The 27,947-nt window shown below is 40.5% G+C and overlaps 4 protein-coding genes across 5 annotated transcripts; 2 read left to right on the top strand and 2 right to left on the bottom strand.

Annotated features, from left to right (window-relative positions):
- The first annotated feature begins 223 nt into the window (after nt 1-223).
- azin1b (antizyme inhibitor 1b) lies at nt 224-7,076 on the top strand. 2 transcript variants are annotated; one of them, XM_031296331.2, is made up of 11 exons: nt 224-456; nt 1,250-1,393; nt 1,819-2,017; nt 2,175-2,348; nt 2,573-2,745; nt 2,898-3,111; nt 3,356-3,430; nt 3,748-3,913; nt 4,215-4,324; nt 5,239-5,453; nt 5,561-7,076. In XM_031296331.2, the coding sequence occupies exons 3-11, from the start codon at nt 1,916-1,918 to the stop codon at nt 5,634-5,636; spliced, it is 1,305 nt and encodes a 434-aa protein (XP_031152191.1). In that variant the 5' UTR covers nt 224-456; nt 1,250-1,393; nt 1,819-1,915; the 3' UTR covers nt 5,637-7,076. The 2 variants fall into 2 exon arrangements, with proteins under 2 accessions (XP_031152191.1, XP_031152193.1); XM_031296333.2 differs by lacking the exons at nt 224-456; nt 1,250-1,393 and adding an exon at nt 1,404-1,511.
- Nucleotides 7,077-9,556: 2,480 nt separating this feature from the next.
- On the top strand, nt 9,557-19,342 carry adnp2b (ADNP homeobox 2b). Its single transcript, XM_031296327.2, has 4 exons — nt 9,557-9,872; nt 10,695-10,816; nt 15,266-15,367; nt 15,590-19,342. The coding sequence occupies exons 2-4, from the start codon at nt 10,709-10,711 to the stop codon at nt 18,293-18,295; spliced, it is 2,916 nt and encodes a 971-aa protein (XP_031152187.1). The 5' UTR covers nt 9,557-9,872; nt 10,695-10,708; the 3' UTR covers nt 18,296-19,342.
- A 201-nt stretch (nt 19,343-19,543) lies between these two features.
- ggcta (gamma-glutamylcyclotransferase a) lies at nt 19,544-21,831 on the bottom strand. Its single transcript, XM_031296328.2, has 4 exons — nt 21,522-21,831; nt 20,411-20,556; nt 20,190-20,322; nt 19,544-20,054 (listed from the first exon to the last, which is right to left on the bottom strand). The coding sequence occupies exons 1-4, from the start codon at nt 21,828-21,830 to the stop codon at nt 19,932-19,934; spliced, it is 711 nt and encodes a 236-aa protein (XP_031152188.1). The 5' UTR covers nt 21,831; the 3' UTR covers nt 19,544-19,931.
- A 788-nt stretch (nt 21,832-22,619) lies between these two features.
- On the bottom strand, nt 22,620-27,803 carry snrpd1 (small nuclear ribonucleoprotein D1 polypeptide). Its single transcript, XM_031296330.2, has 4 exons — nt 27,568-27,803; nt 26,842-26,918; nt 26,294-26,485; nt 22,620-22,868 (listed from the first exon to the last, which is right to left on the bottom strand). The coding sequence occupies exons 1-4, from the start codon at nt 27,579-27,581 to the stop codon at nt 22,792-22,794; spliced, it is 360 nt and encodes a 119-aa protein (XP_031152190.1). The 5' UTR covers nt 27,582-27,803; the 3' UTR covers nt 22,620-22,791.
- Nucleotides 27,804-27,947: the final 144 nt, after the last annotated feature.

The raw sequence follows: 27,947 nt of genomic DNA, 5'->3' as shown, positions 1-27,947 counted from the left end.
ATAGCAGCTGGGATTGTTCAACAAGTGTATCTGAAGTGTCTCATGAAAAAAAGAGCAGCTGAGGTCTTAGGTTGGTTGACTACATCGAGTGGCCATCTACGGGAAGTGTATGGTTATGTAACCTGAATAAACATCATCACAGATCTACGGCGGCCTGTAAGACATTCGGAAATACATATTTGGTATGTTCTCAAAAATGCAGAAACCTCATTGGTGGAACGGAACGTTAGGCCCCGTCCACTGCCGTTGATTACCTTTTCCACTTCCTCTGCTCGTCTTCAGTAGTCCTCCGCCCGTCAACCGATAGAGAAGACGCTACTCAACTGACGCTCGTCCATCTACACATATGGCAAAAACCGCTCTCTTTCTTTCTTATATCGTTGTGCCCACTACTGTTTAAAAATTCCGCCGAAAAAGAAAAGACGAGTTTCCAAAACATTCTGGCCGTTATCTCACGTAAGTAAAGCGAAATACTTGGGTTGAGTTCCTTGGATTTAGCAGGCGGACGTAACATGGCGGGCTGGTCTTTCTGCCTTCTAGCCACACATGACAGACCGATTCATTGAATTTAGTGTAGTTGAGATGCCTTAATGTTAAATTGAATGGTATTAGTAAATTATGAAGCGATCTTAGCACCTCAGTCTAGTGTTTACTCTTTGTGCCAGTGTTTGGGTTTGTTTGGGGGTATTAACAAAATGCAGTGCTAACATAAGCTTCTTCCTACGACGTGCAGTCAACAGCCAGCTCAACATTAGCAGCGCTCCCGTTGCCGAGAATATCTCAGCAGCGCGTTTCCTCGCGATGGTGTTGTTAAATACAGCTGCACTTTTACGTGTTTAATGTAAATGTTAATGACATATGTGCGGTATAAAATTCCATGTTGTTTTTGTGACTCATTGCAATAATAATGTGTAATTTGTTAAGTTCTGACACTATTTGCACACACACTCGCGTGTTTTTTTTATAGACAACTATCGCATAATAATGTGGACTAATCTTTATTAAAAACAGTCGGTTAGTCAGGAATAATATAAAGGGTGTTTATTGGTTTAAAATAAACTACGTCACTTATCGATTGTGCCGGTGAAATGTTGACCGCAGTGACAACAATGTGAACCCATAATAGCGGAAATGACCGACAAGCCTAGCCTAGCCAAAGACACTGCATTTCATGTGATAAACGCATGGTGCATGTCTTTCTTTTACAGTGTATTTCCTATGTTCAAATCTAATATTTTGTGTCCCTCAGGGCTCCCCTGTCTCTGCACAGGTGTATGAGCGCTACCCAGGGGGCCTAGGGGCGGCTCTTTACCGGGAGCACTTTGACTTCAACGCTGAGCCACCTTGGGATCCTAGCTGATAGCGGGACAGGTCCGTCTCCTGACTTGTCCATGTGAGTGACTCACTGTGTCTTGTACACACCAAAGAGGCATGCTGGCTTACACCCACATACATGTAGCAAAGTCCAGGGGCATTGTATTCTGGGTGGAATTTGTCATACAAACCATGGTGTGAGTAAACACGTTTGTATTGGTTTTGAAGTGTTTTTTAGGGTGAGTATAGATTTTGTTAAAAGCTCAATGAGGTGTGGAGTTTACTAATTTTCTAATTATGCAAAAAAGAATGGGGTAATGTGTGTCCAAAGGGACTACTGTCATATATGTGTAGCTGTTGATTTTAAATGTGGAAATGAATGAAGGTAAAAGTTCATCATCCTCTATGTATGGCCCTGTGTATTTTACCTGGTTAAATTGCTGTAAAAAAGTTTATTGTGGTGATATTAATAGTTATGTTTTTTTTTTCTCCCTCCTTTTCTAGTTTGTTGCATACCGGCAGGACCCCATTGGCTCAGTCGTGACCTCTTGATTTGCTTATCTGTTCTTTATGATTGTCGGCTTAGCGTAATACGGTTGAGATGAAAGGACTCGCTGACAAACCCAGCTACATCATTGAACTCCTGGAGGGAGGAGTGACCCTTGAAGATGTTATTGACGGACGAATCTGTGAGCAGGCTCTGGTCAGTTCACCATGAAGTTCTTTTTATGGCTTCAGGTTGCAGTGGAAGTCTTTCTCAAAAAGCTTCAAATAGCTTTTATAACACTGTCATTAACACTTTGCAGGTTTGACCAATTGCTTTTGTACTCAGTGCAGACTTTACCTCCTTGTGCTCCCAGGTGGAGAAGAGTGCGTTTGTGGTGGGTGACCTCGGTGCCCTGATGCGGCAGCATGTATGCTGGCAGAGCGTAGTGCCACAGCTACAGCCTTACTACCCAGTCAAGTGCAACAGTAGCCCTGTTGTCATTGAGGTGCTGGCATCTTTGGGCCTGGGCTTTATCTGTGCTAACAAGGTAAGCTTTATACTTCACAGAGTCAAATTTAGGTAGCTTATTTGCACATTGCTTCACCCTTTTGTGAAAGCTATTGACATTTTGGGGCAAATACATTTCAAGCACTCAATTGATTACAAGTCAGCTGATGACTGTAATCCTTTCAACTTATGCAACACACTTAGTACTGTTTTGATGGGGCTTTTAGACTTTGGTGCGTTAAGTATTTGTCCACTTTCCCACAGACTGAAGTGAGCCTGGTGCTGGAGCACGGCGTGCCTCCAGAAAACATCATTCTGTCAGGCGTTTGCAAGCAGCTGGCACACATCAAGCACGCTGCCAAGAACAACATCCAGCATCTTGTGTGCGAAAATGAGGCAGAGTTGTCCAAGATTTCCCGCCTGCACCCCAGTGCAAAGTAAGTGATCAAATTAGGCAGCAAACCTGAAGAAAAAACCCAGAAGATTGGGAAAGCTGTTGAAGGTGTCACAAACGTCTTATATTACTTAGATGGATGTTCTTTCGTGTTTTGATCTCTGGCTGATGTTCCTTTATTTTGGTCTCTCCTAGGTTGCTGCTGCAGTTGACCACCAAGGCCCACGCAGCTGAGACCAGCATGGCCTTCGGCTTCTCTCTGAAGAGCTGCCGGCACCTGCTGGAAGCAGCCAAGGAGCTTGGAGTCCAGGTGGTTGGGGTGACCTTCCATATCCCCAGCTCCTGCCAAGACCTGCAACAGGCCTACACCCATGCACTGTCAGATGCCCGCTGTGTGTTTGACATGGGGGTGGGTACTGTCTGGAAAATATTCTCCATTATTTCTTTTCATTAAGAAGGACTCTTTGACATGCAGGGATCGAACTGCCAATTTTGTGGTTGAAGGACGACCCACTCTACCTCTGAGCCACAGCCACCCCATAAATATGAAATTATTAATTTAGTAGATATAATTCAACTCAAGACTTTTATTTCAGTATCCTAAATGCCTTTTTAATCCCTTGTTCTTTCTACTGTTTGCTGTTTCCTTTCAGGTGGATCTGGGCTTCAACATGAACATCCTGGACATTGGTGGTGGATTTACTGGCTCAGAGTTTCAGCTCAAACAGGTAAGTGCTAAACGGCTGTGTTATTTCTGGGAATGCTTTAATCGGACTGTCAAATGACAATGAACAGGTTCTGCAAAGACTTACCTTAACTGATTAACAACACAAGTTGCCAAAAAAAAAAAAAAGCCAATATAAGTTCAACTCTGGATGTTCTGCCATCTATTTGTAGCTTAAACATCGCATCACTTGCCTCTCACTAACAGCGTGCATAAAATAATATATTTCAGCTTTTAATGCCTACAACTAAAGTTTTGCATGTTTGTTTTTATCTGGAAATGCCCTCTGAATGCATATTTGCTTTAACTTTGTGTGTGCAGGTTGAGTCTGCAGTCAGGCCGCTGCTGGATGCTTACTTCCCCCCATTGTCCGGCGTGCAAGTGTTGGCCCAGCCAGGCAGCTTCTATGTGGCCTCTGCTTTCAGCCTGGCTGTCAACGTTATCGGCAAAAAGGTGGTTGCCCGCCACTGGGACAGCATCGCTCAAGGTGAGTTACTTAATCCTCTGAGGTTGTCTTTGTCCTGTGTAATACAGTTAAATCTGACTGGAATACACTTATCTTTGCACTCTGACTGGGAATATATGCCAATAATCATATGCAGTCTTAGAAAAGAAAAAATAGTTTTAGAAAATATTTAGAAAATGGGTTCTCATATTTTTTGTGTCAAGATTTTTTACACATGGGTGTGGCATAATCATAACAAAACCATCAGAGGTCAAGTCCTTGATTTGTAGATAATACATGATGTTCTATATTTCTGACATGGTCAACCACTGTATTTACACAGGTGTGAACAACGAAGATACCGAGTTCCTGTACTACATGAATGAGGGTGTTTATGGCCCATTCAGCTGCAAGCTGCTGGGAAACTCCATCGCTGCCCCGTCAGTGCACAAGGTTAGTAGGCCTCTGAATGAAGAATCTGATAGCAGCTCTAGTTGAATAGGGAAAATGGGGTCATACATTATGACTATTTAAGGAAGAAGGATCATAATTGCTGGTGAATTATATTGACCAGTGTAAAGATTGGTTCTGGGGATTTCATACAAAGCTGAGTTATTTAAACAAACAGTGTTCTCTCAAAGTGTGACATTAGTCAAAAAGGTTGATAGCGACTCACAAACAGCTGTTTACTACCCAACTGTATTCCCTACCAGATCAGGACCGCCAGTGACAGTTGATGCTTTTCCTCTTCTACGCTCTGTTTACCTCACAATCATTTGCCTGATGAAGGTCTTGTACCGAAACATCGCTAATGTAAATGTATCTTTGCAAGTTAGACAGTGTGCAGGATTTTGTTTGCAGCTTTTGACCTACTTGTCCCTCTCCTATGCACCTGTGTTTACCTCACAATCATAAAATGACACAAACTCCATAACATAAAACTGGAGCTGTTGTTAACTAATAATGGAGGGCAAAATAAACTGAAGAAGATGGCTTGTGATGTAGAAATTGTGTTCTGGTGCTTCAGGGCAGTTTTAATTCATTTCATATACCCCAGACCCCTGATGCTAACAAGCTAACAGTTGTAGTCGGCTATATTGGCTAGTTGATAATGGCTATCCAGTTTTAGGTTGCCTGCTAGCTAATAATCAGTGGTTGGGATATCAACAATAACATCTTTGAGCTACCACAGCTATGCAGTTTGCAAATGATGCATCAGTTATTGATAATTTCTTCAGTTGCAGACTATAATCATAGATATTGCTCTTCTCCTATAATTAGGAGTATATTTTACATGTGCAGTAGAGATGTCATTACCTGTGACAGATGGTCTTGCTCAGTTAGGGTGACACTTTTCTTCTCTCCAGCATGTGCGGTGTGCTGATGGAGTGTATCCCAGCAGCCTGTGGGGCCCGTCACTGGACCAGCTGGACCAGGTGGTGGAGCGCTGCCTGCTGCCTGAGCTCAGTGTGGGAGACTGGCTTTGCTTCTCCAACATGGGTGTGTGTGGCCTGGAGGAGTTCACCTGCCTCTCCGGCTCCCCCCAGCTGCCCGTCTACTACACTGTCTCCACCTGTGACTGGTGAGTATAGAGTGAGTTAGCATGTGAAGGCTCATCACTAATACAGATGTTGTAAGGATATGACGCATTTACAGAGAACTGATTCTGATGCTTTGTGTTGTCCACAGGTACGAAATGCAGGAGGCTGGTGTGGCACTGGACAGTGCCATGAAGAATTTCTCCATGGTCCAGTACAGTGCGTAACTACCCTCTGCCCCTGTCCCGTATTATATTGCACAGATTCTCCTTAGCTTCTGCTTTCACCATGTGAGAAGAGGGGTGAACGAGGTATTTGGGACAATGGGCTAAATGTGGTCAACATTCCAGCCACCTTAGCAGTGTTCTATCATTTCTTCCAGGAATTTGACTTTTTTTTACCTCGAAATGGGAAACAATTGGTTGTCTGAATTGGTTGTCTAAAATTTGATCTGGAAGATAATTTTCTCATTCTCGCTCCTCCCTCTAAAATCAGTCAGCTAAAAGAACTCCAGCTCAAATGACATTATGCAACAAAATGGACGACTCTTTGGAGATGGGACCCCCCCAAACATTTTTGGGGTGGTTTGTTTCCTAAATCAGTTTACAAAATGTACAATTGATTTAAATCATGTTCTCTATTGATTACTGTTGACAGTCGTGTAAAACCTGTCTGTTCAACACCAATACATTTTGTCTGTAGATGATTTTTGAAGTGTTTAAAAGAATCAACACCTACTGTAGATTCTGTACTTCAGACCCCTCACTTTGCATAGTTTAAATGAAATTATGACAATGTAACCTATTTCTTTATCGCAGCTCACATCAATGCATTTTTATTTATTGGATTCAGATATTACTGGGGCAAATTTAAAGCTCCATCTTTAAGTGTGTTTTGCCCAGGTATTATGCTGTGGCCCATCTAATAGTGTTTTCCTGATAAAATATTGATGTGTTTTTTAACGCTACATGGATTAAGTGTGCTGTGATTGCCATTTGTGACCTCAGTGGTTTCCCTTTACTCAAAAGGCATGAAGGAATTTCTGTGGGAGATTCTCTCTACGCTGAGCTATAGCTTGAATACAGAGAACTGCATACACCCTAATGCACTCCTTGCCACTAATAGAGAGGTTAATCTGGTTTAAAATGCACAACTTTTTTGTAGGTTAAATAAGTACTGTGACATTTAGCGCAACTCTGATTTTTCAGATCTTCATATTAGTGTCTCTTTCTAAGGGATTGGTCCTTGTTCACCCAGGATCTGAAAAACCAGCAAAGGAGCTATTTCTGATGAGTGCTCAAACATAACGAATCTGTAGGTGGCAGATGTAGACTTGAATGTCTATAGCTCTCACATGAAAGACATGCTAGTTGTACACAGACCTCTGAGGCAGTGCAAATGGCAAATAACATGCCAGACTTTTCCTCATGTCTCTAAAGTTATGAGGGGCAATATGCACTCTCTTGTACAGCTATATGTCTGATAATAAAAGGTGACCTGACTCAACTGCAGTTTTTAAAGAATCCAGCCCGTGTGTGTTAAAATGACTAATGTATTAATTACTTACTTGTCTAAGGCACTAATGGACCATAGCCTGTTTTTGACTGTAAATTGTGCTTGTTAAAGTAATGAAAGTGATTAATTTAATACATTTCTGACTGAAATCATTTGTCTTGTGTATGTGTGATCTTTGGTGTCAAAGGTGGAACAGTTGTAGATTCCTACACGTTCTGGATAACATCTTCACTGTTTGCCAACCTAGTTCCAAAACAAATGTTTCTGATCTGTTATGGGTCTGGTGTGTGTTGTGATTACACAGTAGTTGAATTTCCTGGAAACAATCTAATCCAGATTTAGGGCTGCTTAGGCTGTTTGCAGCCAGGAATGAGCTCTCCCTTGTGGCTGATTCATCCTAATAGTACACTAGTACAGTATTTTAATGTGTTTTGATGATAGTATGTATTTTACAAAGATAATTGGATCTGTAATTCAGTTTAGATGTATATTACAAGATAGCGGAGCACTACAGTGTCATCTTAAACCAGAAAAGAGCATTTCATCAGTGAAATGGGCTGCTGTTTGTTGTAAAGAAAACCGGCATGTGCTTTGATGACAACTATAATAAATGCCACTTCAATTACAGTCTAATTAAAGAGCTCAGCATCTACAATGTGTCCTCTTGGCACTGTACATTAGAGTATCTGTTTATACTGTATACAGTTCTGAGGCCTGTTTCACACTAACCAGCCATCTGTAAATTCAGTAATTAAAGAAATTTAGAGGTGGAAATTCAGATCAGGTTGCCAGGGTGACCTGCTGGCTAGATAAGACAAATGTTGATAATTTTCCATACTGCATGTACATTTTCTTACATGTCCTGTCTATCCCTGAAGAAGACACTCAGCTCTCACCTGCTTATAAAGCTTCTGATAAGATCCTTGCTTGATTGTTCATGAAGCACAATGTACTGCTATCATATACTGTAGTAGGTAGCTTCAGCCATTGCTCACTCGGAGCCTCAACATTGTTAAAATATTAAGGACAGATTAATGAATACACGTCTAATGTGAAGCCATTGACTTCCTCTTCTTCAAAATGATTTTAAACACTTTCTGACTGTCCACTGTACACATACTCGCTGCATGTCGCCATGGTCAGAAGGTGTTTTATAGAGTGTATAAAAAAGAAATGGTCATGGTGTTTGATAGTGGTGGTGGCAATAATACAATAGCAGCTGATTAACTAGTCTACAAATTACAAGGTTACAACACAGATAGATTTGAAATGACTTGAGGACAACTTGGTTTACAGCCTGTTCACTTTGAGCAAGCATGAATGAATTCTTAAGTTGTTGATTCTGTTTGGTGGCATAACCTTGTATTGGTTTGACATGAGGGAAACTGACAGTAAAAAAAATCTCTTCTCCCTTTCTTCTCTACTTTGGGTTTAGAGATGATGTCATCTAACTCAGTTGTCCTTCAGCAGTCTTACCTATGGGAAATGCTGCAGTGCAATCAGCTGCAGCACAGCCATTATAATTGTTGACACTTTACTTCATGTTTTACTGTATGCCCAGAAAATTAAATCATCCTGGTTTGCATTGCCTGACCAGAGGAAAAAATGCTAGATGTGATCTTGTTAGTCATCTTTTAAATTAGGTCATTACATTATTTAACACTACCCTGCTTCATGCAACATAACTGTGAAAAGCATTTCCAGTGGTCAAGTTAGGGATTGGATAAGTGGGGGAATTGTAATGACCAATTACAGCATGTATTGGTGGGGATAAAGGACTGTATTAACATCTGGGCTTGTGGTACTGTGAAATACCTAATAAAATGCATTCTGTTGTTAGAAATGGTGCGGTAGATTGATAACGCAGGAAATTGTCATGAGTCCAAGACGAACATGTAGTAACGTCAAATTGTTGCTTTGATGAATTGGCGATTTATCTCCAAACAAACTGACCTTTGTTCGTAAAGTTTATTTGGTAGGCCGTATTTCAGACTCGGTCGGATTTTGCTCAACTCCTGCAAGAGTGAATGTGTTTGTAAATTGGTAGGCGGCCGAACATAAGATTGTTAATGTAAAGAAGATTTGAATCTACTTTTACAAGTAGGTATGACTGACCATAAAAATAAAATTAGGTCTCGTCATTGGAATAAATTGCTACGCAATGGTAGCTAGCCATTTATTTTTTCTGTAATTGTTAAACATTGCCAACAAGTCCTAAAACGTTATGCTATGCTAGCTAAAACACATCTAACCTATCAATTTCACTTCCTCTCCTATCAAAATGGTGGTTCAATGTAATTGGCTAAAAAAAGTAGCATGATATGACGTCATAAGACATGGACCCACCCATTTAGCTCATTTTTTCGACAGCTCATTGGATAGCCTTAGTCATGTAACACGTGACTGCCAGTGGGGGTCGCAGTAGCCACGCCCCCCGACCTAGCTATCTGTTGTAGATTACAAAAGTCCAATTAACAAGTCAGTTATTACATTTAATTCAAAAACAGGAATATAAAATGGATCACTTGGACACTCTTGAACAATGGCTGACAGTATTGGTAAAAGAATAAAAACTTATTTAGTTTTTATGCTGGGAAGCCTCCTATTGGTCAGTTTGTGCAGTATGCAAATGAAGACTGCTACGTCAGATCCTGAACTTGTGCGCCATTTTTTCCTTATTAAGGGGAAGAAAGGGACAAAAGCGGGACCAAAAATAACTTATCTTTGGGGGTGGTTCGCAAATATTATCATTCATATTTGACTATATTATTCATGCAGCGGTGTGTATAGACAGAGGATGCTGCTCGGATGAGTATCTATGTGCAGCGCTGACGCAGCTCACCGACACACACAGTTGACGACCAGTGGAAGTGGAAAACGTTAGCCCTGTCGGAGGTGGCACAGCGACAACTAACGTCAACGTTAACATACACCGAAAATTATACGAGGTAAATATCTGCGAGGAGGCTGTGGGCATCCTCAAGTAGGAAGAAGCGGCGTGGCCGGCTTATTGCTGTCCGCGTGCTGTCAGGGTCTTTTTAATGTCTCCAGTGTGGCAAGCATACACTGAGCAGTGTTAGCATGGACGGCAAGGTTTTAGTTTGTAACGTTAGGTGATCTAAATCAAACACTTTAACTCACTAAAATAAGTTTTTCTTAACCATCAGTGAATGGTTCGTAATCATATATTATTAGATACTTATCGTTAAGTGTGAAATTAGCTGTTGCAGTCACTTAGCTAACTGTTATGTTATTTGGATACCACAATGCTTATGCAGACAATATCTATGTGTAGTCATGTTTTTATATGTTCATGTTTCACAATTTTTATAGCAATGTATGTTGCAGTTACTATTTAGCCTCTCAATTCTTAGTACAGTAACGTTATATTATTTTTTGTATAGGAGTACCTTTTCTAACAACTTTTTCTTAACATAATAAACGTTGGATAGGCTTGTCCTGCACATATTAACTGACCACAGCTAATTGCATTGATTGTGTTTGCCTTTTACATTCTCCCCTGGGTGTGCATTTTTCTGCTTGCTATTCTTCATTTATACAGTCTCCATTCACCAAACTGTACAATATTTGGGGCTGCAGTAAAAAGTGGAATCATTATTTTACTCAAATAGTGGTTACTTTTTGGCCTTGACTGGGAAATGCTGTGACTATGAATGAAAAAAAAAAAGATTTAGTTAAGTACTTTTGTTGTAGCTTTAAGTATTTTTTTGTTTTGCTCCATAACATTAAAGCTTGTTTTCCTCTACAAGGCTTGTGAGGAATAATGTATCAGTATCCAGTTGGAAATATTGACAAGATCCGAAGGGGTCGCAAGGCGGTGAAAAACATCCTAGGTGAGATCGGCCTGGAAGATTGCCAAAACCTGTTGAAGGTATGTTTTATCTTGGAAAATCATTAAAGATGCCTTTTAATATTTGGGTCTGATTGAAAGCCAGTAAGTGTAATTTACACTTTATATAAGATAGGTTGGCTTAAAATGTATATATTTTTGCTTTTTATAATAGCTTTAAACAGTTACAAACACTATGGTAATTATAGTTGTGATAAATTTGTTGGTCATCAGGGTTTCTGTCCAAAATGTAACCACTGAATCTTGTAATACTGACGTATCTGATTGCAGCCACACATAACTTTACTGACTGCTGTTTTATCCTGTTTGTGTCAGTCCAATCAGTGGCTTCACATTCAGTTGGAAGTACAATTTAACTTGTGTTTTGTCATATTCTTAAATCAATTTACCATTATTTGTGACTTCGATGAAACAAGTGGGGCAAACTAACAATTGCATAGTGTTACATTAACATAAGTAACTGGAACCAACTCAATCTTAACAAAGCTAGCTAGCCTGCTTCTAGCAAGCAATTCAACAACTATTCCGATTGATCAGCCGATGATCGTTATTGGCCGATATTCAACATAAACTTTAGCTGTCTCCATGAAGCTCCCAGCTAAGCACTTACAACTCGCGATGCAGTTAGGAAACCAGAACGAGCTAACTAATGTTAACATAAGTAGGATACCAAAACTTCAGTAGTCGGTGCCAATACCAGTGAAATAACACGATTCTCGATGCCGATTTCGATACCACGGTAAAAAAAAAAAGGATTTTCTAAGATTCCATGTACTTTAACTTGAAACATGAACTTCTTTATTAAAATATTTGAAAATTATCAATTTTCAATTAAAACATGTGCAATAGAGCATAGAACAACATAATAAAGTGCAATTAATGGTCATAGTGCAACAACTAGTGTCCCCAGACACATTCCAGACTTCCAGGCATCTTTTCAAAAGGTACTGTGCAAAAACAACAGTGTTTCTAACAGTTGCGTGACCAGAGACGTTACAAACCACAGGTAAATATTGGAAATGTATTTGAAAGATGGAGACATTTTATGTCATTTCAACATTTGTGTACTCACATTGAATTATATAGCTAGAGTACCAGAGTTGGTTACTCGCAAAAACAATTGAGACACTGCCAGTAAAGTGATCTCGACTGGTCCTGGCTAACCGTGGCTAACGGCGCCATGCTAACTGCTAGCTAACATTACCGGAGGAGCAGGCAAGCGGGCCACGATTGTTTACAACGTGTAGCCTGTTCAGCGGCCGTAGACGACAACGGTGAGTTATTTGAAGCCAAGAGAGGGGGGCTGTAAATCAGGAAGAGAGGACCGTGAGTTTGCAGTGAACATGCCGTTTTTTAGGTCAGGTAGAATCTTATCTCCGTAGACTCTCGTTCATAGTTTTTCAAAATTCTCTGATATGTCCCATGTACCGGAAGTAGAAAGGCGTGACTTCGGTCACTTGTTTGTGACCTCCTACTTCTGAATGTATCTACTGGAACACTCTGAAGCGTATACTGCCCCCATCAGTTCTGGAAGAGGCGCAGCACCGATGCTGCTAACGCTGGCATCGGCGCTAATGGTGCTTCAAAAAAATTGGCATCGTCGGTGTTTTGTCATTTCAGAACCGGAAGGTATCGCAAGTATCGGTTCTCGTGACATCCCTAAACATAAGCATTTTGGCTCGGTGGATGTCGATTTTAAAGTACTAACTTAGTTACTCGGTACTTAACGTTAGCTCACAATGCCTTGTTTCTCACTCCCGTAACTTTTATTGTTCATTAGACATGACATGGGAAGAGGGAGATTAGCTTACGTTAGCCAACCTATTTATAAAAAAAAAATAAAAATCACATTTGAATAGTAATTTCAGCATTTGAATAGTATTGATTTTTTTTACTATTCAAATTATATTCAACTTTTGGAATTCGTTCCAACAGCCCTAGTGCCGACTGGGACAAGGAAAAAAACAAACCTTTATTCCCGCTGCTTTCAAGCAGGCTTTAGTTGCAAAAGCAAAACGGGATAAAATAATTCCTGAAGCAAATGCCTTTTAATTTTAACACAACAAATGTAATAAGGCACTTGAAGACTCATCACCCAGCGGAGCATGGCGAGTTTGTTAAGCTGAGAGTGAAAACGCGCCAGGTAACGCAACCCCTTTAGAGAGCACCCACCTGACTTCCTTTTAGACTTGCTGCAGTGTAGGCTAACGTTACTTGTTGCATTGCTCCTTGGGAGTTTTTTGTACTACTCTGTTGATTAGAAGGACAAAAAGGGCAGCCATGCCCAAGATTTGTCTCTAATATCTGAGGTGTAATTGTGCTATGTGGCACACAAAAGAGAACTAATTTGACAATTTTTAAACAAGTTAAAACGTTTCGCTACCAGCATTCTATTATTAAAATAGAAATGATTAATTAGCAACATTATTAGCTAGCAAGCTTTGTTAAGATCTAGTTGGTACAAGTTATGCCCCATGTGTCTTATCAGTCACAATTGATGGTAAAATAATTTAAGATATGACAAAAGGTAAAGTATGTTCCCCACCAATCAAGTTTTCTAATTGAACTATAAATATTAAATGAACTTCTGTCTTGTGTAAACATTAAACATAGTTGTACAGTGCAAATAAACATAATTCTTAGGGTTTTTCTATTGAAATTTTATGAGAAAGGCACCAATATTTCTAGATATTTTTTTGTGACTCAAATGCGTGTAGAGATTCTTTTGGGATTACAGTGATTGTCAAGTTTTGAAAATCAAAATATATGATTTAAATGTATCTTTTGCACAGAAATCTGAAAGTAAAGTAGAGCAGAAGAAAACCAATAGCCAGTCATAATCAGTGGACGTTCTTGCCCTCTACGAACCAATGAAATCAGTGGGCTCAACAGGCCCACCCCACCGCAGCTGTAATCAGACTCATAAAGCCACGTTCACATGCTTGAAATCAACATTGGCAATTATCTGCCTCCTGTTCACTTATGCGAGCGAAGGGGCGAAGAAGCAAATTCGCATGTAGTTTAACTTGGTAAACTTTGACCGTTGATGACGCAGCACGAATATTAGAGATGGCCCGATACCATTTTTTGCTTCCTGATGTCGATTCTGATACCTGAACTTGTGTATCGGCCGGTACCGATCCGATACCAGTGTGTCATATATTTTATTATGTTTTAACAACTGTGTACTACTATCCCTGTATGGATGTGATATTATTTCTATCTTTGTTGTCGGTCTGGCTCAGGTTAAACTCTTTGTGAAACATGAACAATGAATGCCACAGAACTTTACTGATACTGGTATCGGAACATCTCTAACGAATATCGGCCTCAGCAGGCGATCATCACTCACCTGCATTCGCATATGTGTGACTGTCCCTAATTCTGCAGAGAGGGAGAGAAAAAAAAACACTGGGTTGTTTTTATTTCTTTAGCTAATCACAATTGTCCTGGGCGCCGCTAAGCCCAGGGTGCAGCAACGGTGCTCGGTTAAACTGGTAACATGCAGATAGTGGAAGGGGAGGAGAATTCGGTCTGAAATAGGCGGCCAATGGCAGGCTTTTAGTCAGTCAACGTCCTGTGATCTTAAAACAATCTTAAAACACATTAAAATCAGATTGGAATTTAATGATGATGGTGACATTGAAAGAATGCAATTCAGAGGGTCTTTGGTTGTTATGGCAACAAGTGGGGTCTATATCTATGGGTTGGGCCATAGATATAGAACAATGTTCTATATCTAGGGGTGGGGCGATATGATGTCAAGTTAAACTATTTCTCAATTGCACTGCATCTATGAGTGTACGGGTTTAACACAGGTGCAGATGAATGACGTACTGTGTTGAGGCGCTGGTACTTGATTTATTTCCATATTGTGTGACTATACTTCTACATTTAAAAGGGAAGTACTTTTTACTCCACCACAATTATCTAATGGCTGCTTCTAACTTTTCAGGGTAAAAATGTATTTGTGAAACATGCACTCAGTTGTCAGTTTATTAGGGTCATTCCCCTAAAACTAACAGGCTTAATAAAATGAATCCTACCTTCATGAAGATTATGTGAGGTGTTGCTTCAATTTAAATGTAATTTTGGACTCTGTAGTTTGTTGTGCTGCATTACACAGCAGTGCTTTTAATTTGTACTCTACTCATAATATAAATGGGGTGGACAAAGTATTGGAAACCTCAGCATAATGCAATACAGACTGCAATTTCAACAGTAACTGATCATTGTAACTTTCATGAAGGTAGAATTTATTGCAGGGCTTTTTAATTATACTGCAGTAGTTTAAGCTAGGTGCACAGTAAAAACGTACAAATTCCATATATAATAAATTCATACTGTATGATGCATTGCTATTTAAACTGTAGGCCAAATGGCCTTATTTACTTGAACAACTTTAAACAGGTCTTCTAATACATACATTTTTTGACATTGTGAAAATGTGTTTGTGTGTTTACTGTGCAGGATCTCAATGAAAACTCTGAGAAGAACTCAGATGAAGAAGAGGCCTTTCAGGAAACTGATTGGGACGATATCACATACGGATACAAAAGACTAAAGAAAAGGGTGAATATGACACGTTTGATTATTTGCTAGTTTGAGTATTTGTTAAAAAATTCAAAATGTTACTGATCTGTAAGTAAACCCATACCTGTCTAGTGGATTAAATTGTCATTAAAGAGGAAAGTAGTCATTCCATATTTCTGTGTATTTCTATGTGTAGCTTGGTATGAATGTTAAATACTTAGTGCCCACTGTGCAAATTTAACTCTTCATCTTTCTATTCAGTGGCCTTATCGGTCTCGACCTCTATGCTGTACCCTGTGCAAGTACTCTTCTACAAACATCTACAACTTCAGGAGCCATGTCTCTCGTTGCCATGGATATATGCAGTCATTCTGTGCACTGGCACCCTGTGCTCAGTGCGTCTTCGTTGGAACCCCCAAGTATCTCAAGAAGCACATGCTGTTCTTCCATGCCAACTCTATACAACGGCAGACGGGAGGGTCTCAACCCACCCATTGTGGAAGTGAGCGGTATCAATGTCGAAAATGTGGATTTCCAAACTCCTCTATCTTTGGGATGAAGAAGCACATCATTCTCAAGCACCTGGACAGGTTAGCAGAACAGTATATTGGTTACAGATTACACCCTCAAGGGACTTCATCGATAAAGGTCTACTGCTGTAAGGTGTGCAAAGTGAACGCTGGAAGCCTAGACCAAATGTTGCATCACATGCTGGTTGAGCCATCACACTATTCAGTCAGTACACAAGTGCAGAGTATGATTTATGAGAACAAGAACTACACCATTAAAACAACACCTAATGGGAATGGCATGTTTGTGACATTTCCAAGCATTGCTCCTAAACCACAACAACCTCAAATGTTGAACAGTAAGTCCTTGGCTTTACCAAGCAATGACCAACCTACTGAGACTGTGGTGGCATTACAGAAAATACAGGGAACTCCAAACAGTACGACTCTGATCTGTGCCCCCAGAACCAACCAAGCTTTTCTGCCCCCTCAAGCGTCCGCGCTAGTGCAGCTAGCTAGTGCGGAAGCTAAAGGTTTGCTCCAGCCTGGTGCCACAATAGCCATCCGAAGTGCTTTGCCCCAAGGACAATCTATGGTCCAGCTTCCCATGGTTTCTAACGTGTCTTTTAAACGGGCACCTATGGCTATAACTCCTGCTTCTGCTCAACTACAACAGACTCCACAAGTGCAGCAAATCCTTCTCCCGTCAGGACTGCAGGCCAACATGGCAGCTGGAACAGGAGCAGTATCTAAGCCTGCTGTGGTCACACAAAATGCACCAGCAAACCAAATCGCCCTTCAAGGTACCATGCTGACTTCACAGTCCTTGCTGAGTCACCTGATTCCGACTGGCAACAAAATAAATGGCATGCCCACATACACTTTTGCTCCACTGCAATTAGCAGTGCCTGTCTCTCAGAGCACAGGTACCAACCTCAAGACTGTTGAGCAAACCAGGAACTCCACACCACCAACTAAGAAGTGGATTACCTGTCCCCTCTGCAATGAACTTTTTCCTTCCAATGTCTTTGACATGCATACAGAGGTTGCTCACCAGACAAAATCCACTACATCCAAGTCAGAAAGTGTGGCGGCACGAGCTGCATTCTTGAAGAAAATGCCAGACAAAACTGTCAAATGTCTAACGTGCAAAATTCTTCTATCAGAAAAAAGCGTCTTCCAACACCTGCTCCATGGCCTGAATTGTTTGTATTGCTCAGCTTTGTTCTTTTCAATCAAACAGCTCGCTGAGCATGTAAAGCAGCACAATCCCACAAGCAAGCCATACTGTGATTTTCTGAGGCAGAAGTACAGGGTCTACTCTAAAGGTATTGGAGGAATCCTGTTCCCTTACTTTGACGTCCACACCACCGCACCAAAAGAGGTCTTAGGAGACACCGAGGTCAATCTTGCCCTGGTCACAAGTTCCCTCGACCTGATCTTCTTCAAGTTGCAGCCCAGCAGCCAGCCAGAAATCTGCTCAGCACCTGCGAAAATCAACAGTGCCTATTGTCCATTCTGTGATGAAAAGTTTGAAAATGAATCCAAACACCTTCAGCACCTGAAGCAAAAACACTTAGTAGCACCCACCATTCATGCTATCCTCAAGACAGAGGCTTTCAAGTGCATATACTGCAATGGTGTGTACACAGGAAAGGTCACCCAGCAGGCAGTGATGCTCCACATTCAGCGATGCCGGTGTTCACCAAAACAACCAACGCCACCCACAACTACAGGAGCACCACCGCAGCCACCAAAACCAGCTCAGAAGCAACTCTACTTTCTCCAAATGCCACAAGCGCCGACTATGAAACAAACTATAGCTCCAGCGCGTGTAATTCCAGCTGCACCCGCTGCAGTGCGTCCAGAGAACGTAGCAGAGCTGCAGTCTCAGAAGAGGCTGGAGGTTGCATGGAGGGAGGTCATGATGACCAACAAACTAGAGCGAGAGAAAAAGGCGGCTATGCGCAAGAAGCGAGAGAATGAGAAGTTGCTGCCCCCGCCAGAGCCTGTGATTCAGATGGATCCCACAGTGAAGCTGCTGTTGGAACCCAACCCGATGGAGCGCCGCTACGGCGATCAGCGCAGAGACTTCATATCCAAATACTTCAACCTGAACCCCTATGCCACCAAAGCCGAGACCGAAGAGCTGTGCAAGAGGCTGTCCCTCACAAAACCAGAGTTGGCGGCCCACTTCAGCAAGAAGCGCAGCAAGTGCATGAAGAGTCTCAGTAGGAACAGTGCTGCCATTTTCCTCGGCTTCAACATGACAGAACTGAACAAGGTCAAGCACAATCTCATGATCCCCGAACAGAAGCCGGCCGACACCACAGAGCAGCCGCCTGCTGATTCAACGGAGCAGATGGAAAACAGTGAGGGTGGACCAGAACCAATGGATGAAAGTGGAAATGAGAAAGTTACGGATGGGGAACAGGTGGAGCAGATGAAATTGAGTTAAAAAAATGTGTGAAAACGGAACAAATGCAGATGTCCCTAATTTAAAACCCAGATTACAAGATAACAACCCAGATACTTTAATTATGGCCTTTTGTGTTGACCGTCGCTAGAAAAGTTCATCATGCAGTTACCTGTGTGGTCAGTCTCTTAATATAAACCACATCAATAGTGTTTTGTTTGACTTCAGTAAATTGTTAGTTGTCCATATCCCAATTTTCACATGAATGCAGAGAACATCATTATGATACAGATTCATTGTCTGCAAGATATAATGGTGTCAGACTGTTGAGTGGCAACAGTATTTAGCTGGTTACAATCTTTCATTCAACAATGGCTACTGACTTCAACTTGAGCACTGATTTGCCCATGGAAGCAGCTTTTCTTGCACCCTTTATTTAAGCCTATTTTGTACAAAATTGTGATTCCTACATCATGCTAGTCTGCCGATATCAAGACTTAAGTGCACACTTCAACATAGACTTGGTTTTTCATTATATTATGCTTTTCTTTCTATATCCCCCCACATATTTGGACCTGTTTGTGCAGTTTTGTTATTTTTCTTTTTTACTTTTAGATGACCACCACTCCCCCCCCCCCCTAGATTTAAACTGATTAAGGGGAACATGTTTCTTGCTCACCAACTCCTGCAGAAGGTAATAGGTGAATGTTCATATTGCGGTTTTGAAGCCAAATTCTTAAGAATGTACAAATGTTTGCGTTTTCAGGTTTCTGCATTCTTGGTTACTATACATCTCTGACCATGTTGCTTGCATGAACCTTTTGTTTTATTGTCAAATGAAATTATGATTTGTGCCATTGTGAAGTCTACACATTTGCTTTTGGAAATTTACCTAGATTCAACAAAGTATAAACACGTTATTGGGTGTTCACCGTATATTCTTTTCTCCTGACAGGTGTTTTTTTTGTACTTGCACATATTTTATAATTCCTAGAGGACTGACAAATGTTAGGAAAAGTAGGCCTACAAATTATCATTCTGTCCAATGCCACGGTGTTGTAACAAATAAAGTGGTTTCCTTTTACATAAGTGATTCAGTCATTGTAATTAAACCTTTCATTTTAAATCAAGCTGTGTTAAAGCACCCCCAAGGTTTTTTTCATTTCACCTGTAACTGAATGACCTGGTAAATAATGCAAAACTTCCGGCCAGTCTTTATTCCTTACCAGCAGAAATAGAACATATTGGTTAAAGTCAGAATAAATGCTGAGCAGAATGAAGTCTTGAGGTTGTTTCACCGATGTTTATTATTCCCCTGAAAACTAATAAAATGTAAGGATCTTCTGCCTGTCACATACATTTTGAGTCTTCAATTGTGATGGCTCTAAAATAAAATACATAAATTGTTTGACGGTGGCTCAAAATAAAAGCCATGGTAGGTGTGGCACAGCCACGTCTCATTATGTCCATGCATTACAAACATCTGGCCTCAGTGTTACAGATTCAGTTTTGACCTTAGAAATAGAGGTTTAAAAAATGTAGTTATCAGTTATAACACTATTTATTGTTACTATTCTGCTCCTTATGTTCTCAGAACAGCTACTAAATGGACCTTGTGGTGAGGTTGTTTTTTCCCAACTGGTGTTTTCAAAGAGTAAAGAATGTGAACTTTCAATCTCTACTTGGCCGTTTGGATTCGATCAAGGATTGAGGGGCCAGTGTAGTTGTTGGTTTGAATGGCCTTCAGCCTCTTCAGGTAATCTCCCGGAAGTCCATTCTGCTCTGCACCCAGACACACCACCTTATATAAAACAAGAGAATTTATTCACAAAAACATTGGACTAAGTGAATTGGAATGTGTCCTTTATTGCATAGTATAGGCTTTTTTAAGTCAAGTGTGTTGTCTTTGGACCCGTTTGTGTTCACATGCACACACCTGTTTGTACTGAGGAGAGGGAAGGCAGGCGTGGAAATTGTTCATCTGATAAGACCTGCAGATCATGAGTCCATTTTCAGTCTCCACAGAAACCTCCAGTGGAGAGTACTTTCCCTGACTCACCCCTTCCTGGCTGAGAACACAACGAGAAGAACCACGCAGTGGGTTGGTTAAACTGACAAACATGAACAGAAAGACAGCTGTGTGTTTATGTGTCTCACTTGTCTAGGCTCGGGAGGTTTTCGTTGCTCAAAGTCCAGATTACCCCCCACACTTCTGCCCCTGGACAGGATTTAATGGTGGCCACTCCACCATGCCAACTGTTGTCCACATGTTTCTCCCACAGGCCAAAGTTCAACTCATAATCCTGCACACAACACACAAGCAAACAAACGGGGTAAGAGGTAAAGGACAAAAGGCTTCGAACGGCGATGAGGGATTTTGCATTTTAAACAAAATGCCTTTTGTTTCAGTGTGATGTAAAGAGGGGTTCTAGGTTTGTGTTTTCAGCAGTGTCCCCAGTGAGCCTGTTTGTTGTTAGTCATCACAGCATAGCACACTCTGTCCCTGTTGTTACAGCTGATGCTAAAACTAGCCTAGTAATCATTTAGGTGGGCCAATATGTGAAAATAATTAACCAGTTGTGTCGGAAGACTGTTCCCCCGTCAATATGTCCCCCCTCCTACCTGAACCAAACAGGTCGTAAAGTCACTAGTTAGTTTTCTATATTGGGACACCGTAAAGTACATTATCAGGTCACTTTACCAAGGAGAGGCGCTATGTAGCATATAACTGATGTTACTAGCCGTTGCGCCCTAAAAACGGTAACGTTAGCTAATTAAGCTATTACCCGTTATATAAGTGAAATGTCCCAAGTTAAACGGGCACCTCGCAACCAACTAGCTAAAATGTGACAATATAACCAGCAATGAAGTAACCGGGGTTTAGCATACCAACAATGGTTACAACTAGCTAGCTAAAACAGCATTACTACTACATCCCTTCCCTCTGCCGTTTCATTTACCTTTAGTAGTGACACCATGGTACATTTACGAGAAAGACAATGCTGCGTTCATGTCGACGACCGCAGACTGGATCCTGACTTGAAGCGTTCATACCGCCGGACAAATAAGTGTAGGCTAATCAACTTATCTATGTTATTTACCATTGATTTGTGTGTCATATTTGCTGTACAGGCACTGTATCTTCAGGATAGAAGATACAAAACATTGGGTATTTTGTAATTCCCACATGACCTGAACGCCATATTGGTAATAGTGAAAACAAAAAGCGCTATTTTATTCTACAAACTTAGCTATTTGTTAACGTTACCTTTAGTCGGCCGGTAGTGTAAAATGTCGCAGAGGGATTTGCCAGTTGCAGTCTTTCCTTTAATAAGTTACTTCCAAAAGCGAAATACATGAAGCTACCGTTGGAATCGGACATATTTTGATATCCGTGGTTTCCCGTCGGACAAGACAGCAAGACTGGACAGAAGACCGCAAGACTGGACAGAATACATAAGTTACTTCCAAAAGCGAAAAACATGAAGCGACCGTTGGCAACGGACACTTTGATATCCGTGGTTTCCTGCCTGATGAGGCAGCAAGACTGGACAGAAGACCACAGTGTTGTTGACATAGGCAGTAATCAACGATTATCTGATGTCATTTGTAGTATTTTAGTTTGGCTCATTTCTGTTTACTTCCGGGTAAGATGACGCTCTTTTGAAATACAACAACCCACATAGCCTTTGATTTTTTTAACTCTGAATGAAACATTAACATGACTTTAGTTAAATAGCAGTCTATACCACCTAATTAACTAATCGCGTATAAAACTAAATTAAAAATACTCCAACCCTAATGTTACCTGTACAGGGTTTTGAATCAAAACACTACTCCAACCCCTGTACAGGTAACATAAGGGTTGGAGTATGGTTTGATTTTTTAATTTAGTTTTATACGTGATTAGTTAATTAGGTGGTATAGACTGCTATTTAACTGAAGCCATTTTAATGTTTCATTCAGAGAAAAAAAATCAAAGGCTATTTTACAAAAACAAATTTACCAAACTGCCAGTTTCAAGGCTCACATTGAAACTGTAACTACACATTCATTTATATACTGCATATGCTTTATTAAGCAGATTAACTTTGACCACAATCACTTTCTGAGAGCCACTATGCACTATTTGACTAAATAAATGGTCTCTAAAAAGCCCAAAAAATAATCTTTAAAAAAAAAAAAAAGGTCTCTTTTCATTTTTTAAAAACATTTCCATGCAAATATATTTTATTCAGCCATGTAATGAAAACATTCTTTCCATCCATCCATCCATCCATACTGAGCATGTGTGTGTAATTCAGGCCTGTGTGTAATGTGTGTAGTATAAATTATATTTAGTGAACAAACCCTCTTACTAATGGTGCAATAATACACAGAGTCACATTTATTCCTCTTTACCTCTATCCATTTTAATGTACAAAATAATGAAAAAACAAAACTGAAAACATGGAAATTCACAAAATGTTTCCTCCGAGCAAAGAAAAAAATCCTGTACAAACAGTGGGGTGGTGGTCTGCAAATGTACGACCTGGTGATCATCTCCTCGGGCCACCCCGACCTCGTCCCCTTCCTCTGCCACGCCCTCGCCCCCTGCCTCGTCCCCGTCCAGCCACTGGGAAGACACAGAAAAGTTAGTCAGAAACGTGTCAAACATGCACAGGCATGTTGGGTGTCACAGTATAGTAATGTGGGCCACTCAACATTTAAACCAGCTAAACCCACTTGTGAATATCTACTCATTACTAAGTTTCTAAATGTATAAGCTATATAAATGTATACAAAGACCCTGCATAAAGGTGAGGAAACTATTTGCAAGAGACAAGCAACAAAAACCAGTGGGTTGGTTCTAAAAAAAGGACAAAGGAAACTAGGCAGAATTTGTCCTGCAGAGAGAATTTAAACACAGCCACCTTAGTGCCACTTTCACAAAGGAGACACTGACACTATAAACAAGACAAATAACTTGTGTACAGGTGGTTAATGACAGCCAACAAAGTGTTGCCGTATAAAATCAAACTTTTCCTAATCATTATTTGTTGACAGCCTAAGTGTTTATAACTTGCAGTCCGATTATAGTTAATCACCCACAACATACAAGCACAAAATCCATGCACTACTTTCTAAACAGATCAAGTTCAAATTAAGGGGGTGTCCATGCATTGTAACAAAATCCATGGTTTGACACAATTTTGGGTATAACCAAAAAGAAAAATGTGGGTTTGAATCCTCTCATTGGCACCCCAGCACAACAAAGTGAAGTGTTTATATTTCTCTACTGTCACTGTCAGCACCTCTTACTTTCACCACTGCTGAGATGTTGGTCTGTAAGGACTGTAGGACAGGAGCCGAACATTCATTCGATGGGTAGGCATTCAATTTTGGGATTTGAATATTCAGGTTTTTTTTTAGTTTTTTTTTTTAAACATGCATGCACGCTGAAATTCATGGTGTTGTTTTGTCGGGATTAAGCTGCTTGCTAAATGTCCGCTAGCTAATTAATGCAGCGGTCGTCCATCTCAGCCAAGAACGAAGAAATGTGTAGTTACAGTGTTTCCCATACGTAGGTTTTCCTTGTTTTTTTTAAAACTTGTTTTACTTACAGGTAGATGGATAGCTGCCCAGGTAGATACAATCTGAATTACATTTTGTCCCCATCAACAATGTAATTTTATAGCACACAGACCAGCAGCCTCCAGCCCCTCCACCTCGTGAAGTCTGGTTTGTTTAATGTGTAAATAGTTTTTTCTTCCTAAATTATCTTATGTAGTCATTTTTTTCAATAAATAGTTAAACCTTTGTTTGACTAGTTTATTACTGAACCCAGCCATCACAAGCTGCGCCGGCACATCCCGTGCTACCCACCACCACAAGTAAATTCTCAACCTGTGGGAAACACTGTACAAGCGAGCAGTCTGAAGCGTGTAGAGGTCTGTATGGTTATACTGTAGCAGCCTGGTGTCGTCTTCAGGCGATTTGATAAAAAGGTAAACATAGTAACACGTTAGTTACGGCTGTGCATAATGCCAATACAGTGATGCGCTGGGTGAGCATTCATTCATACACTGCGTCAGTGTCACTCGTCAGACAGTCCGGTAAAAAACGCCGGTCTTTCGGTTTGTTTTGAATGCCTGCTGCAAAAAAGTTAAGTCTGAATCGACTTTAGGAGAAAGGCAACCCGACGTCAACCTGCTGTGGTTAGTCGCAGCGTGCAAGTCCCGTAACGTTATAGTTAAATAGTTTAACACTACGAAACAAACACTGCCCAGGAGTTTGTGACTGTGTCCTGCAATAACAAAGCAGTGGCTTTATCTCTCGCCTTTATTTTCTCTCTTTTCCCAAAAGCTGCCTTAAAGTGTAGTTGAAAATGTTAGTTTCCCCCGCCACCACCGAAGCGAATATTCACTTTTGAAAAGCACCGAAGCTCAAAAAAAAAAAAAAAAAAATTGTATTCGGTACAGCCCTAAAGGACTGTGTATTGGCAAGAATCTGGCGATATGATACACAGCATGACAAAGTGGTTACGAATCAATATTGATATACAGTATATTACGATATAATGATACTGTAATAATGTGATTTTTTAAAATGACAATTTTAGGAAAACTCAGTCAGTGATAGACGTTAATATTTTTAAGCACTGGCCCCACGGCTACAGTTATGTTAAAACAATACAGAAAAGGCAACTTAACACAGCCTTCCTTAACTGACACCAATAAATGAAAATACATTAACCAAATTAAGATATCTACCTTTCTAATTATTAATTTAAATTGAAAACAAGTTCCTTGTTAACATATATTCTCTCAACCTCTTAGTTCCAGGTATTGTCTAGCCCAGCACTTTACAGCCGGTAAGCCAAACTAGCAACTGTGTATTTAAATTAGGGCTGTCCTCGACTAAAGAAATTCTTAGTCGACTAACACTTATGATTGTCGATTAATCGATTAGTTGATGTAATCGACAGAGCTGTGCTCTTTGAGGTGGTTAAGACTAGAAAAGCACAATATAAATATAGTTAATTAACCATCTGTAAAGCTGACTTTCTCCACAATTAATCCTGCAAAAGTACCACTTTAAATCTCGTGTTTACCAGAAATGTGCCCATAAGTTTCTTGGAAATGAGTAATTAAGCATGAATAAGCATAAAAAATGACTTATCAACTAAAGAAATCTTAGTCGACTAAGACCAAAACGACCGATTAGTCGACTAATCGACTAAGAGGTGGCAGCCCTAATTTAAATGTGCCGTGCGCTTATGGCCAGACAAAGCAGCCAGTTTATGAACGTGAAGGCGCATTACTAGTTCTCCACTCTCTAGCTCTTTCACCCAAGTGAAGGAGCAGGACAGCGGCGTGTAGCATCTACGTCAGAACTGACATTAGCTTATGGTAATGTAAATTTTAGTTTAGTGATATCCCTGCAGATGTGCTCTTGACTGGTCTTTGTCGGAGTCCTCGATTTTAAGAGCTAACTGCTTATCGGATATCACTACCCAGCATTTTCTTCACCAATGTCACTGGCAAATAAAACTGATACAATTTTGTTCAGAGTGGAAGAGCCAAATGGTTGAAGATAGATTACAACACTGCTATCTAGCGGTCGGGGGTTTAAACAATACAAAATGAACCGCTATCTGCCACGAATCTTTGCATGTTTGAATCGATACAGTCTTGCAAAACATAATATTGCGATGCTCATTTGTATCGATATTTTCTTACACCCCTACAGTCGGTGTCAGGCTTCTATCATGAAGATGTATTAGAGATACTTTGCCTTAAACAGATCAAGTTTAAATCAAGATTAGCAGTGTGTGGATTAGGACACTTGTCTCTTCTTAAAAGGTCTGTACAGCATAATCTTAATGGGACAACTGAGACATTTCTCAGAAACATTACACTGTGCCCAGAGCAAACATTATGGAAATACCTTAAGGTATGTTTGCTAATAATCAAGCCTTTACAAAACTCCCAAACTGCTCTGGCACATACATACATGCATGCATAGCCTGCTATGGTTTTCTCTGCTGTTTTAACATACCTGCTTCTCTCTTCTTGGACTTGACCTTTGGCTCGATATCAACCAGCAAGGTGTCCAGTGGGAGGCTGTCAGGAAGGATAAAGTAGCGAATATTGTTGCCACGGATACTCAGTGATTCCAGCTGAGTGGGCTCCCTGTTTTTCAGGGTCATTTTCACCGCTTTCAGGTGGGTGTTCATGCTCACATCAACACCTAAATGGGAAAAGAAAGGAAACAAGGATGGGAAAAACTTGAAAATGAACATAAACAAGCCAACATCCATTCAAATTAAAAGCTGAAGGGGAACTAACTGCCTGAGACCGTTTCAACAATCAAAGATTATAAACTTCATGAAGGTATGATTTATTGCAGGACTGTTGCATTAGCCTGCATTAGCTTAATAAACTGGCTACTGGAGTGTGTTTAGTATTGCCTGTGGGTGCATTTTGTGATCAAATGAAATCTAAACTTGAATCATGACAACTGAACTTTGAACAATATTTCACTGCAGTATACCTGTACAAGGGGCAACTCCAACACAATTTAATAATGCACCAGCTGGCTCTTACCTGTAATGGTGCCATGGACCTGGGTGCCATTCTTTAGTTCAATGGTAACCGTCTCATGGCTGAGTTTCATCAAAAACCTGTAAGTAGTATTGAACAAGATTAGTGTAAACACATTGTGTTTTTTTTAGCTCAACGTTTCCCAATTCTACACGAACATTATACATCGTGTTTAACCTGCGATTAGCTAACGCTGCCTAACTGCCGGTTGTTTAACGTTAGCTTTCAGCAACAAAACATAGCTAAGTACTCTGGTGGGAGAGATAACAAATCCTCCAAAATTTGATTTGAGAATGAATGATAAATGACTACACGTCTCTCTGGCGGTGGCTTGGTTTTTAGCAACTAAATGCGCTAACTTAAGTTTGAAGACAAAGATACAGGGCCTGTGCGTTAACTTTCTAGTTACCATTCAGGTAGGTAATGTTAAGTTAGCTATGTTTGTTAAAGCTAACGTTAGTTAGCAAACATTGCGTCTATAATACCTGCGCGACTTTACAGCTAAAGCCACAGTTCAACAGTTAGTAAGGACACCTCAAATGTGTACGCATCTGTCGTATTATTTCAAAGACTGAAGCACCGCCATTGTAACACCATTCATCTCGTTCACCGCTTCCCGCCTCTTCACCGTCTCTCCGTTTACATCTAAATTAATCCATCAGCATCGCGTTGTTTTTATTATCGCACATCACAGCATTGAATAAATAGCGACTTTTCACTATCACTTACCTGACAAGTTTCATGATGGTGACGGACTGTAGAGACAAATCCTCCACCAAAGACAAAAAAATTACAGCGCTCGAGTGAAAACACAGGCCGCTGTTGTAGGTTTTACGTTTCAGTCGCGTTGATACGACGTCATTAAATGAGCGACAGCTAAGAGAAACGTTACACAACAGCGCGACCTAATGGTGGAGTAATGAACATCATGTACAGAGACCTGCTAAAAACTATACTGTATAAAATAGATATAACCCTTATGACGGTCTACGGTTCAAATTTACATTACTAAACTAACTAACAGCATTTTATAACAACTTTATTGCACAATACAGGGGAGTATGTCTGCACAATAAATATAGCAGCTTCAGGTTTGAGACCAGGTACCA

Source organism: Sander lucioperca, chromosome 16 (genome assembly GCF_008315115.2).
Source record: "Sander lucioperca isolate FBNREF2018 chromosome 16, SLUC_FBN_1.2, whole genome shotgun sequence".
Classification (NCBI taxonomy): domain Eukaryota; kingdom Metazoa; phylum Chordata; class Actinopteri; order Perciformes; family Percidae; genus Sander; species Sander lucioperca.
This window is presented reverse-complemented; position numbering and strand designations above follow the sequence as displayed.